This window comes from Rhinopithecus bieti, unplaced genomic scaffold, assembly GCF_001698545.2.
Source record: "Rhinopithecus bieti isolate Rb0 unplaced genomic scaffold, ASM169854v2 scaffold_7414, whole genome shotgun sequence".
NCBI classification, from domain to species: Eukaryota; Metazoa; Chordata; class Mammalia; order Primates; family Cercopithecidae; genus Rhinopithecus; species Rhinopithecus bieti.
The window spans coordinates 2,910,682-2,923,719 of NW_016806087.1; the positions used below are offsets into that span (position 1 = coordinate 2,910,682).

Consider the following 13,038-nt stretch of genomic DNA (forward strand, 5'->3'; position numbering starts at 1 on the left):
GATCTTAACGTGCTTGTCACACCTGTTCTCCTTTTAGTGCTGCTCTGAAAGTGGTGACGAAAGGAAGAACCTCGAGGAGAAAAGTAAGCCAGCTGCAAACACCTAAGCTCTTTCTTCCCAGCTATCCCTCCCAAACCCAGCCTTCTAGGGTCTGCAACAGAGAAAGGTTCTTTGCCTATCTTTTAGATGCAGTATCGTTTTGTGCACAATATGCTTATATGGTAATACTGATGACCATGATACACATGTTTGTGTCTTTCTAAAATTGTAAAATATGGGATGCTTTGGAGAAGAGCACTTCCCGATCCATACCTAGTACAGGGGCTGGAGTGTTTTCGCTGAAAGTCTGCCTATTATAAGGGACTCAGAATAATTGGGACCTGCCTGTCATTTTAATGAAACATCAACTTATTAAGCATCAGGAATTTGGAGGGGCCCATGATCTAGGACAGATGACCACCACCTTAATTAGGTTCAAAGGAGGCAAATGATAATTGTTTAGTTCACCTTCAGTAAATTGGCAGTTTAAAATTGCTCTGGGAAGAGCACAACGGATAACTTGGGTTCTGGATCTTGGACTGGACAGGAAAGGGGGAAAAGGTCAGTACCACCATTTCCTCCCTAGTGTGGGAGTGTATGTCAGGGATGTGGACTTTTGCCATTTTACTTTAATGGCAGGTTATTGCAAATCAAGGCCTCTTTAGGTACCTTTGAAGTAACATTTTTTGGGAGAGGAAGGGGAAAAGCATGAGATAGCTCTGCTATTGGAATGTTTGGTTCTTTTGACTGTGGCAAACAGTTGGGAATGAGTATTAGTAAGAAAAATGGTGCCCACCTTACCACATGGCCCTTAGTAAGATTTGCCTTTAACATTGGCGGCTAGTAGAATCTGCCTCAGAAAGAAGACTCTAAGCGGTCCATAGCACATGGCTGTCGTAACTGCCACATCTCAGCTCCTTTTTCTTGAAGGATTTGAGAGTGCCTTGTATCTCTCAGTTAAATCCTTCCCTTTCCACTTTCACCTCATTCAGATGCCTGGAAAGTAGTCTGATGCCTACTGAGCTATCATTTTAATAAAATAATAGATGTAGACTATCATATCAAGGACTTTGTCCTTGTTCCTCTTTCCACGGCTCAAACTGCTTTGCAATTAGGAGTGCTCTTTACAAAAAATAGAAAAAGAGACACATAAAAACCTCCCAAACCACTGGTGTGTCATTTTGAAGAATGTCATTTTGCTAAGAATGTACTATGCCACATTTGAATGGTTACACATCAAGGGTGTAATTTTTTTTTTTTTTTTTTTTTTTTTTTTTTTTTGAGACCTAGTCTCACTCTGTCTCCCAGGCTGGAGTGCAGCGGCGCGATCTCGGCTCACTGCAAGCTCCACCTCTGGGTTCAAGTAATTCCCCTGCCTCAGCCTCCTTAGTAGCTGGGATTACAGGTGCCTGCCACCACACTGGCTAATTTTTGTATTTTTAGTAGAGGCAGGGTTTCACCACGTTGGTTAGGCTGGTCTCCAACTCCTGACCTCAGGTAATCCACCCTCCTCGGCCTTCCAAAGTTCTGGGATTATGGGCCTGAGGCACTGCGCCCGGCGGGTGTAATTTTTTTAAAAAGTGAAGGTAGAGTTTCCTCCCTAAGGTATAGCAACTGTAGCATTCACAAATATGTCCTGCCTCCATTTGTCTGCAGATAACCACATAACTCACTTGTTTTATTTAAGATTAAAAAAAGGCATTGTGAGTTCTGTTCATAATAGTAGATTATTGGCCGGGCGCGGTGGCTCAAGCCTGTAATCCCAGCACTTTGGGAGGCCGAGACAGGCGGATCACGAGGTCAGGAGATCGCGACCATCCTGGCTAACACGGTGAAACCCCGTCTCTACTAAAAAATACAAAAAACTAGTCGGGCGAGGTGGCGGGCGCATGTAGTCCGAGCTACTCCGGAGGCTGAGGCAGGAGAATGGCGTAAACCCAGGAGGCGGAGCTTGCAGTGAGCTGAGATCCGGCCATTGCACTCCAGCCTGGGCGGCAGAGCGAGACTCCGTCTCAAAAAAAAAAATAAAAAAAATAATAGTAGATTATTATACATTACCATTATATATCAATGTATAATATAATTAATATATAATAATATAATTTATATTAATATAATTAATACAAACTATATAATTTGTATTATATAGTCCCATTTATAACCTTGAGATGTAGCCTGGGGCAAATGTTACAATTTGTTTTCTAGTTGGAAAATTGAGGTATAGTGTTATGTTAATATTGCCTCTCCTACCCAATTTCGAATTGACAATTTAAAATTGCTCTGGGAAGAGCACAACAGATAGCTTGGGTTCTGGATCTTGGACTGGACAGGAAAGGGGGAAAAGGTCAGTACCACCTCCTGATTCTCACAGCATGTGAAAAATATTTTAATTCAATTCATATAAGTTGAGTTAAACAAAGGAAATTTTGTTTGTTGGGGTGTAGGGGTGGAGAGAGGAACATACTCTGTATAGAACACGTTGGTATATGTCAGGCCTCTGAGCCCAAGCTAAGCCATCATATCCCTTATGACCAGATGGCCTGAAGCAACTGAAGATCCACAGAAGTGAAAACAGCTTAACTGATGACATTCCACCATTGTGATTTGTTTCTGCCCCACCCTAACTGATCAATGTTCTTTATAATCTCCTCCACCCTTGAAAATGACTGTGAGATCCACCCCCTGCCCCCAAAACGTTGCTCTTAACTCCACCACCTATCCCAAAACCTATAAGAACCAATGATAATCCCACCACCCTTTGCTGACTCTCTTCCGACTCAGCCCGCCTGCACGCAGGTGAAATAAACAGCCATGTTGCTCACACAAAGCCTGTTTGGTGGTCTCTTCAAATGGACACGTGAAACAGTATACTGTTAATCTTTACATAAATAGTTGAACAATATCTGACATTTACATTTTGCACTTAGGCATATCATTATTTAGATATTAATATTAATAAGTCCAATATGTACTGGACTTATTAAATGTCACAAAACGGGTAGTTTATTTGCCATGGAAAGAATCTCACATCATACTATTTAGTGGTTGCATTAGACATTTTGATTTTTTCCTAGTAATTTGTTCTGTCATATTTTCTTTTTTCTGTTTCTGACAAAGATATCTTCGTACAATGACCTTTGAAGCTTAAAAACTTTTTGTTTTTTTTTTGAGGCAGAGCCTCACTCTGTCGCCCAGGCTGGAGTGCAGTGGCGTGATCTGGGCTCATTGCAACCTCCGCCTCCCGTGTTCAAGTGATTCTTCTGCCCTAGCCTCCCGAGTAGCTGGGACTACAGGTGTGCACCACCATGCCCAGCTAATTTTTGTATTTTTAGTAGAGATGGGTTTTCACCACATTGGCCGGGCTGGTCTTGAACCTCTTTTTTTTGTTTGTTTGTTTTGTTTTGTTTTTTGAGACGGAGTCTCGCTCTGTCGCCCAGGCTGGAGTGCAATGGCCGGATCTCAGCTCACTACAAGCTCCGCCTCCCGGGTTTACGCCATTCTCCTGCCTCTCAGCCTCCTGAGTAGCTGGGACTACAGGCGCCTGCCACCTCGCCCGGCTAGTTTTTTGTATTTTTTAGTAGAGACGGGGTTTCGCCGTGTTAGCCAGGATGGTCTCGATCTCCTGACCTCGTGATCCACCCGTCTCGGCCTCCCAAAGTGCTGGGATTACAGGCTTGAGCCACCGCGCCACTTCTGACCTCGTGATCTGCCTGCCTCAACCTCCCAAAGTGCTGGGATTACAGGCATGAGCCACCGTGCCCAGCTAAAACCTTTTTACTCTTTTTTTTTTTTAAGAGATGAAGTCTCACTCTGTAGTCCAAGCTGGAGTGTAGTGGTGCAATCATGGCTCACTGCAGCCTCGATCTCCCAGGCTGCTCAAGCAATCCTCCCACCTCAGCCCACCTGAGACTACAGGTGCGTGCCACCATGCCTGGCTGATTTTGTTAGATGAAGTCTTGCTTTGTTGCCCAGGCTGGTCTAGAAGTCCTGGGCTCAAGTGATCCTCCTGCCTTGGCTTCCCACAGTCCTGGGGTTACAGGTGTGAGCCACTGCGCCCGGCCTTTTAAAAAACATTTTAAAACAAGAGTCTTCCTTTTGATGTTGCTTTAGACCATACTACTGGTTCCTTACACATTTCGAAAAGGTATTACGCCTTGTCTATTGAAACCTGTGGTTACTGGGTCACACTTTAGGAATTTTTCCTTTAATACTTCCCTCAGCTCTTAAGCATTTTACAGTAGTTGGTTGATAGAGTGCTTTAGAGCTGTTCATCTGGGCATTTGTATGTGTGTGTTGTTCTTTAAATTATTAATTTTGTTTTGTTTTGGTTTTGTTTTTTGATACAGAGTCTCTCTCTGTCTCTCAGGCTGGAGTGCAGTGGCATGATCTTGGCTCACTGCAACTTCTGCCTCTTGGGTTCAAGGGATTCTCGTGCTTCAGCCTCCCGAATAGCTGGGACTACAGGCCTGTGCCCCCGTGCCTGGCTAATTTTTGTATTTTTAGTAGAGACAGGGTTTCGCCACGTTTGCCAGGCTAGTCTGGAACTCCTGGCCTCAGGTGATGCACCTGCCTCAGCTTTCCAAAGTGCTGGGATCACAGGTGTGAGCCACCATGCCTGGCAAAATTATTAACTTTTGAAGGGTAGATACACTGCTTTTACATGTTTTACATTTTCTTTAACTCCATAGTACATAGTGGCGTTGAGTAATTGTTATTCTTTTGTTTTAGGTGACATAAATGTTACAGTTCTTACTGGAAGTAAACAAGTCAGTGAAGGTACAGATAATGGTGATCTCCCTTCTTATGTGTCTGCATTCATAGAAAAGGAAGTTGGAAATGACCTTAAATCTTTAAAGAAACTTGATAAACTCATAGAACAGAGGACAGTAAGTAAAATGCAGTTAGAAGAACAGGTAAGTATTGAAACTCACTGAAATAATTATCAGTGGTATACTTTTTACAATATAATGTCTATTATATATAGAATTTTAAAGATACAGAATGTGATAAATAGTCTATTGTAAACTGTGTAAGAGGACTTAAGAGCCTACAATGTACTGCCTATTTTACAAATTAGGTAAAAGACAAAGTTCCTACTGATATAGTTTGTCTTGAAAACATATTGAGACCTAATATTTTATATAGATTTTCACAGAGTAACTTTTTTTTTCCTTTCAATCTGTTTCTAGTGAACATACAGTGACTTTTAAATTGCTTTTACAAGCAAATAATTTCATGGTATGTAAAAAAAATATAGACCATGGTGTAAACACCATCATTTCAATTTTTTTTTTTTTTTTTTTTGAGATGGAGTTTTGTTGCCCAGGCTGGAGTGCAATGGTGCCATCTTGGCTCACTGCACCCTCCGCCTCCTGGGTTCAAGCAATTCTCCTGCCTTAGCCTCCCATGTGGCTGGGATTACAGGCATGTGTCACTCTGCCTGCCTGATGTTGTATTTTAGGTAGAGATGGGGTTTCACCGTGTTGGCAAGGCTGGTCTTGAACTCCTGACCTCAGGTGATGCACCTGCCTTGGCCTCCCTTAGTTCTGGGATTACAAATGTGAGCCACTGTACCTGACCACATTTCAAATTTTAATAAATACACACATAGGGAGAAGTATAAAGTGAAAAGAAGTATAACATAATGGTTATTTCTGGGTGGTTGGTTGACAAGTGATGTATTTAAAAAATATTTCTAGGCCTGGCATAGTAGCTCACACCTGTAATCCCAGCACTTTTGGGAGGCTGAGATGGGTGGATCACCTGAGGTCAGGAGTTTGAGACCAGCCCAACCCACATGGTGAAACCCCATCTCTGCTAAAAATACAACAAAAAAAATTAGCCAGGTGTGGTGGCGGGCACCTGTAATCCCAGCTACTTGGGAGGCTGAGGCAGGAGAATCGCTTGAACTCAGGAGGCAGAGGTTGCCGTGAGCTGAGATTGCGCCATCTCACTCCAGCCTGGGCAACAAAAGCGACGTTCTGTCTCAAAAATATATATTTCTATGTATTTATAGGTTTTTTTTCTTTTGCAATGAACATACCACTTAAAATAATTTTTGAAAACCCAACGAGTATAAGCTTAAACAAAAAAATAAGTAGTCCCGTCTACTTGGAATGGTGTGTTTGTCAAAGATACACATTTTTTTCTTTTTTTTTGAGACAGAGTCTGACTCTGTCGCCCAGACATTGCACGAGATCGTGCAATGGCATGATCTCGGCTCACTGCAACCTCTGCCTCCAGGGTTCAAGCGATTCTCCTGCCTCAGCCTCCCGAGTAGCTGGGACTACAGGCACGCACCACCATGTCCAGCTAATTTTTGTATTTTTAGTAGAGACAGGGTTTCACCATTTTGGCCAGGATGGTTTTGATTCCTTGACCTCGTGATCTGCCCGCCTTGGTCTCCCAAAGTGCTGGGATTACAGGCATGAGCCACTGCACCCGGCCAAGATAAAACATTTTTATTGGGCCGGGCGCGGTGGCTCATGCCTGTAATCCCAGCACTTTGGGAGGCTGAGACGGGCGGATCACGAGGTCGAGATCGAGACCATCCTGGCTAACACGGTGAAACCCCGTCTCTGCTAAAAATACAAAAAAATTACCTGGGTGCAGTGGCGGGCGCCTGTAGTCCCAGCTACACGGGAGGCTGAGGCAGGAGAATGGCGTGAACCCAGGAGGCAGAGGTTGCAGTGAGCCGAGATTGCGCCACTGCCCTCCATCCTGGGCGACAGAGCGAGACTCCGTCTCAAAAAAAAAAAAAAACTTTATTATATAGCTACTAAGTTAGGTTAAGAAAATTCTGTGTGGGTTATTTCCAGCTTTTTGATCATCTTATGTTCTTCCGTCCCTATTACCTTAGGCCTCCACGGCTTCCTGTCTTCCCACCACAACTACTGCTAGTCTTCAAGTTTAGCCTAGCTTTGTCTGCCTTTTCACTCCTGCAGGCAGGTTGTGTGGACCCAGTTGGCGGAAGTCATACAACTGAGTAGGTTGGTGCCAACCTATGTGTGTGGTCTGCCACCCTGGCTGAGTATTCAGCCCCACCAGCAATCCTTCCATGGGAAGGTCAGCTCCTCTGCTACTCCCCTCAGCTGTTCTTTCAGATTCTCTTTGAGACATCTACCCAACCTGTCCATTTTGCCCTTTCCTTTTCCCAAGCAGAAAAAAATAGAGGCCTAGCATGAATTTAGTAGCATTGAATTCAGTCTGTTGAATAGTCTATCCCACAATCCACAAATTTATGTGTAGTCATTTTTTACCTCTTCATTCAGTAGAGGATCATTTTTTTTTTTTTGAGACGGAGTCTCGCTCTGTCACCCAGGCTGGAGTGTGGTGACGCGATTTCCACTCACTGCAAGCTCCGCCTCCCGGGTTCACACCATTCTCCTGCCTCAGCCTCCCGAGTAGCTGGGACTACAGGCATCCGCCACCGTGCCCGGCTAATTTTGTATTTTGGTAGAGACAGGGTTTCACCATGTTAGTCAGGATGGTCTCGATCTCCTGACCTCGTGATCCGCTCATCTCGGCCTCCCAAAGTGCTGGGATTACAGGCATGAGCCACCGCGCCCGGCCAGCAGAGGATCATTCTAAGGCAGACCTTATACCCCAGGTTCTATCTGCCACCTCAGTGAACTTGTGTCACTCTTATAATTTTACCCTGTGTTCATCAACCAGTCCTATCCCTTCAGCGTGTGCATATGGACAGGTCTTTTCTATAAAACCTTAACAAACAAATGAAAAAACCTGTGATGTTTTAGCAGGTATTAGTTTTTTCCTTTGATTGTCAGGCTTCAGAAGGTAACCTTGGTTATCTATGTCTACTTTTTAATTTGCCATTCATATTTGACCCACTGTAGTCAGGCTTGTTTCTGTAATGACCACAGAAACTTTTACTGAAGTTCCTTATTGAACCTTAAAATCAGCATGTCCAAAACCGTACTGATCCATTTTTTTTTTTTTTTTTTTTTTTGAGACGGAGTCTTGCTCTGTCGCCTGGGCTAGAGTGCAGTGGCCAGATCTCAGCTCACTGCAAGCTCCGCCTCCCGGGTTCACGCCATTCTCCTGCCTCAGCCTCCCGAGTAGCTGGGACTACAGGCGCCCGCCACCTCACCTGGCTAGTTTTTTGTATTTTTTAGTAGAGACAGGGTTTCACCATGTTAGCCAGGATGGTCTCGATCTCCTGACTTCGTGATCCGCCCGTCTCGGCCTCCCAAAGTGCTGGGATTACAGGCTTGAGCCACCGCGCCCGGCCTGATCCATCTTTTAGAGACATGTCTGTCTTGGTTAGATAATGGCACACTATCTGCCTGTCACCCAGACCTGAAGCCTAGGAGTCCTAGATTCCTTCTTATCATTCTCTATCCCTGTCACCAAGTCATCTGAGTTCTGCCTCAACATCTCTGGTGTCCATCCCATCTTTCCCACTCTTTTTTTTTTTTCTTGAGTAGGAGTTCCTGCTGCCCAGGCTGGAGTGCAATGGCACGATCTCGGCTCACTGCAACCTCCACCTCCCGGGTTCAAGCGATTCTCCTGCTTCAGGCTCCCAAATAACTGGGATTATAGGCATGTGCCACCATGCCCGGCTAATTTTGTATTTTTAGTAGAGGTGGGGTTTCTCTATGTTGGGCAGGCTGGTCTCAAACTCCCGACCTCAGGTGATCCGCCCGAAAGTGGATCTTGGCCTTCCAAAGTGCTGGGATTACAGGCATGAGCCACTGCACCCGACCCCATCTTTCCCACTCTTGCGGATACCATCTTAGTTTAGGCAGGTTGGGAGCTTTGTAGAAATGCAGAATCTGAGTCTTACTTCAGACTTTTTTACTGTGTCTGAATCTGTATTATAAGAAGATCTCTAGGTGATTAATGTGCACATTCACTAAATGTAGCCTGTCCATTTTATTGCATTAATCCCACTGTTGAAATTATTTGCTTACAACTCTCTTATATACCAAAGGGATCTTAAGGACGGATGCTGTGTCTTGTTTGTCTGAATATTTCTAGCGCAGTGCCTGGTACAGAATAAGTATCTAATCACTGTTGATTGAAATTATCCTATAATGTTCTTTGTATTTTGCTGATGACTAGTATTTGTATATGTTTTCCCATATACTATAAGAAAAATTCATTTAGTAAATGCCATTTTCTGTCTTTTTTTTTTTTTTTTTGAGATGGAGGCTTGCTCTGTTGCCCAGGCTGGAGTGTGGTGGTGTGATCTCAGCTCACTGCAACCTCCGCCTTCCAGGTTCAAGTGATTCTTCTGCCTCAGCCTCCCAAATAGCTGGGATGACAGGCATGCGCAACCATACTCAGCTCATTTTTGTATTTGTATTTATTTTACTTTATTTTATTTTTTGAGACAGAGTCTCACTGTGTCACCCAGGCTGGAGTGCAGTGGTGCAATCTCAGCTCACCAACCTCCGCCTCCTGGGTTTACCAATTCTCCTGCCTTAGCCTCCTGAGTAGCTGGGATTACAGGCGTGTGCTACCACACCCGGCTAGTTTTTGTATTTTTAGTAGAGATAGGGTTTCACCATTTTGGCAAGGCTGGTCTCAAACTCCGTACCTCAAGTAATCCACCAGCTTCTGCCTCCCAAAGTGCTAGGATTACAGACATGAAACACTGTGCCTGGCCGAATTTTTGTATTTTTAGTAGAGACAGGGTTTCACCATGTTGGCCAGTCTGGTCTCGAACTTCTGACCTCCAGTGACTTGCCCGCCTTGGCCTCCCAAAGTGCTGGGATTACAGGTGTGAGCCACCGCACCTGGCCAGTAAATGCCATTTCTAAAGGTGTTGCCTGGATATCGTCTCATCAAGTCAGTGGTTCTTAGCCTGGCCTTAATTCAGAATCACCTGGGGGATGTTGGCAAAATATAGATGCCCAGCCTGTTAGAATGAGATCTTTGTTTCCATTTTTTTTTTTTTGAGATGGAGTCTCGCTCTGTCACCCAGGCTGGAGGGCAGTGATGCAATCTTAGCCCACTGCAACCTCTGCCTCCTGGGTTTAAGAAATTCTCTGCTTCAGCCTCCCAAATAGCTGGGATTACAGGCGTGTGCCACCATGCTCAGCTAATTTTTTAAAATTATTTTTTAGTAGAGACAAAGTTTCCCCATCTTGGCCAGGCTGGTCTTGAAATCCTGACCTCGTGATCCACCCACCTTGGCCTCCCAAAGTGCTGGGATTACAGGCGTAAGCCTCCGTGCCTGGCCTGCTTTTTTTTTATTTTTTTTTTTTCTTTGAGGAGTCTCACTCAGAGTGACAGACACCCAGGCTGGATGGAGTGTGGTGGTGCAGTCTCGGCTCACTGCAACCACCTCCTCCCGGTTCAAGTGATTTTCCTGCCTTAGCCTCTCTAGTAGCTGGGATTACAGGTGTGTGCCACCACGCCTGGCTAGTTTTTGTATTTTTAGTAGAGATGGGGTTTCACCATCTTGGCCAGGCTGGTCTCGAACTCCTGACCTCAAATGATCTGCCAGTCTCGGCCTCCCAAAGTGCTGGGATTACAGGCGTGAGCCACCATGCCCAGCCCTTGGTTTGCTTTGAAGGAAAATATTTAGTAGGTAGACCATGTATTAATAAATTTTCTCAGCTGGGTGCAGTGGCTCACGCCTGTAATCCCAGCACTTTGGGAGGCTGGGGTGGGCAGATCACGAGGTCAGGAGTTTGGGACCAGCCTGACCAACATGGTGAAACCCTGTCTCTACTAAAAATGCAAAAATTAGCCGAGCGTGATGGCACACGCCTATAATTCCTGCTACTTAGGAGGCTGAGGTAGGAGAATCACTTGAACCCGGGAGGCGGAGGTTGCAGTGAACTGAGATCATGCTGCTGAACTCCAGCCTGGGTGACAGAGCGAGACTCTGTCTCAAAAAATAAAATAAAGTAAGTTTTCTCTAGCTGGATCCTCTGCTGAGCCTATGGAGGCAGACCTCTAGATGCTTACTGGAGGCCAGTGTGTTAGGTCCCTTCCTATACATGTATGTATGCATATATTTTTTATTTTATTTTTATTTTTTTGCTTCACTTATTGTTTTCAACACAAAGGCATACTTCTTCCTGATATTTATATGTGTATAAAACAGCATTTTATTGTTTGGGTTTGATTGGTATAGGATGAAGAAATCAAACTTTTTTTTTGAAGGTGTTGATGGATGATTTTCAGTTCTGTTACAACAAATGTGTATTTTGAAGGGAATGAACTAATAAAAAAGGTTACATACAGCCTGGGCAACATAGTGAGACTTTGTTTCTATTTAAAGAAAAAAAAAAGAAAAGAAAAGCCAGGTGTAGTGGTGTATACGTGTAGTCCCATCTACTGGGGAGGTTGAGGTGGGAGGATTGTTTGAGCCCGGGCAGTCAAGCCTACAGTGAGCTATGATGGCACCACTGCACTGTAGCCTGGGCAACAGAGTGAGATCCCCTCTCAAAAAAAAAAAAAATTATGAAAATTTTATCTGATTGCTGCTATTCTTTCTTTCTTTTTAAAAATTGTGGTCAGGTACTTACAATTTCATCAGAAATTCCTAAAAGAATTCAAAGTGCCTTAAAAAATGCAGAAGAATCAAAGCGATTTCTTAATCAGTTTCTGGAGCAGGAAACTCATCTCTTCAGCGCCATTAACAGTCATTTGCTGACTGCGCAACCTTGGATGGACGATCTTGGAGCCATGATTAGCCAAATTGAAGAGATCGAACGTCATCTTGCTTACCTTAAATGGATTTCACAGATTGAAGAACTAAGGTAAAATGGGCCTCTTTGTTCTCGTAATTACTATTTTCCTTTGAGGCTTCTGTCTTAGAGAGTACACGTGTGCCATTAAATAATTGAGTTAAAGATTATAATAATATAATTTTACCAGTTGTTATGAAAATAGCATTATGATAATGATTCTTTTCCTTTATTGTGAGTGAATATAAACTTTTCAGGGAGGTTAATTAGCATCTGAAAGAAGGTAATGTAAGTACGTTACACTTTTAAGTCTTTTTTTTTTTTTTGAGATGGAGTCTCGCTCTGTCACCCAGACTGGTGTGCAGTGGCACCATCTTGGCTCACTGCAAGCTTCACCTCCTGGATTCACACCATTCTTCTGCCTCAGCCTCCCAATTAGCTGGGACTGCAGGCGTCTGCCACCATGCCTGGCTAATTTTTTTTTTTTCATTTTTAGTGGAGATGGGGTTTCACCGTGTTAGCCAGGATGATCTCAATCTCCTGACCTCGCAATCTGCCAGCCTCCGCCTCACAAAGTGCTGGGATTACAGGCGTGAGCTACCGCGCCCAACCAAACTTTTAAGTCTTACAGTTGGATTATGAACACATGATAAAAACTATTCTTTGTAATGCTGAATTAATAAAACACACAGTTTGGTAATAGGTATTCCTATTTAATTTTTAGAACTGGTCAGTTAATGAAATGGATTGCTTTCTTTATAATTTGAATATTTTTCAGTGGAAATCATAAGAGCTACACAGTATTCTTGGATGAATAACAAGAGTTCTGCTACCTCTGGGTAGGAAAAACAAAAAAGGAAGTAAGGCTTGACTTTAGTTCTTGTTGAGTTGAACACCTATCACTGGTGGTTAGCTGTATCTAGTTTTGCCTTTCAGACAACCTGAAGTAACATTTCCACCTAGATTAGTAGATGATAAGGTCCCCCCATCCTTGCGTTGTTTTAACTGGTACTTGCTGCGCAACTGTCAGCAACCATTAATGTTGCCTGGAAAACCTAAGGGAGAAAAGTCATCCGAGAGTTTTAATGTCCTGTTTCAAATGTATCATAGTTAATAAACCTATTATTATTTTGTTATGGATATGTTAGGTATTTCTTTTTCTTGCATATATTTCCCAAAATTAAAAAAAATTTACCCATCAGTGTAATATAGAAATCTTTGTTTTTAGGCCGGGTTGGGTGGCTCACACCTGTAATCCCAGCACTTTGGGAGGCCGAGGTGGGCAGATCATGAGGTCAGGAGTTTGAGACCAGCCTGACCAACATGGTGAAAC

At 43.7% G+C, this 13,038-nt stretch overlaps 1 protein-coding gene across 2 annotated transcripts in view; it reads left to right on the top strand.

Annotated features, from left to right (window-relative positions):
* The window catches only part of RINT1 (RAD50 interactor 1), a 36,437-nt gene that overhangs the window by 618 nt on the left and 22,781 nt on the right, over nucleotides 1–13,038 (top strand). The window contains exons 2-4 of one of the 2 annotated variants that reach the window (XM_017874655.1): nucleotides 38–83; nucleotides 4,768–4,815; nucleotides 11,536–11,777. In XM_017874655.1, coding sequence (XP_017730144.1) covers nucleotides 4,777–4,815; nucleotides 11,536–11,777 — 281 coding nt within the window. In that variant the 5' untranslated portion in view covers nucleotides 38–83; nucleotides 4,768–4,776. Of the gene's footprint in view, nucleotides 1–37; nucleotides 84–4,767; nucleotides 4,953–11,535; nucleotides 11,778–13,038 lie in introns of both variants that reach the window. The other variant, XM_017874656.1, reaches the window with a different exon arrangement.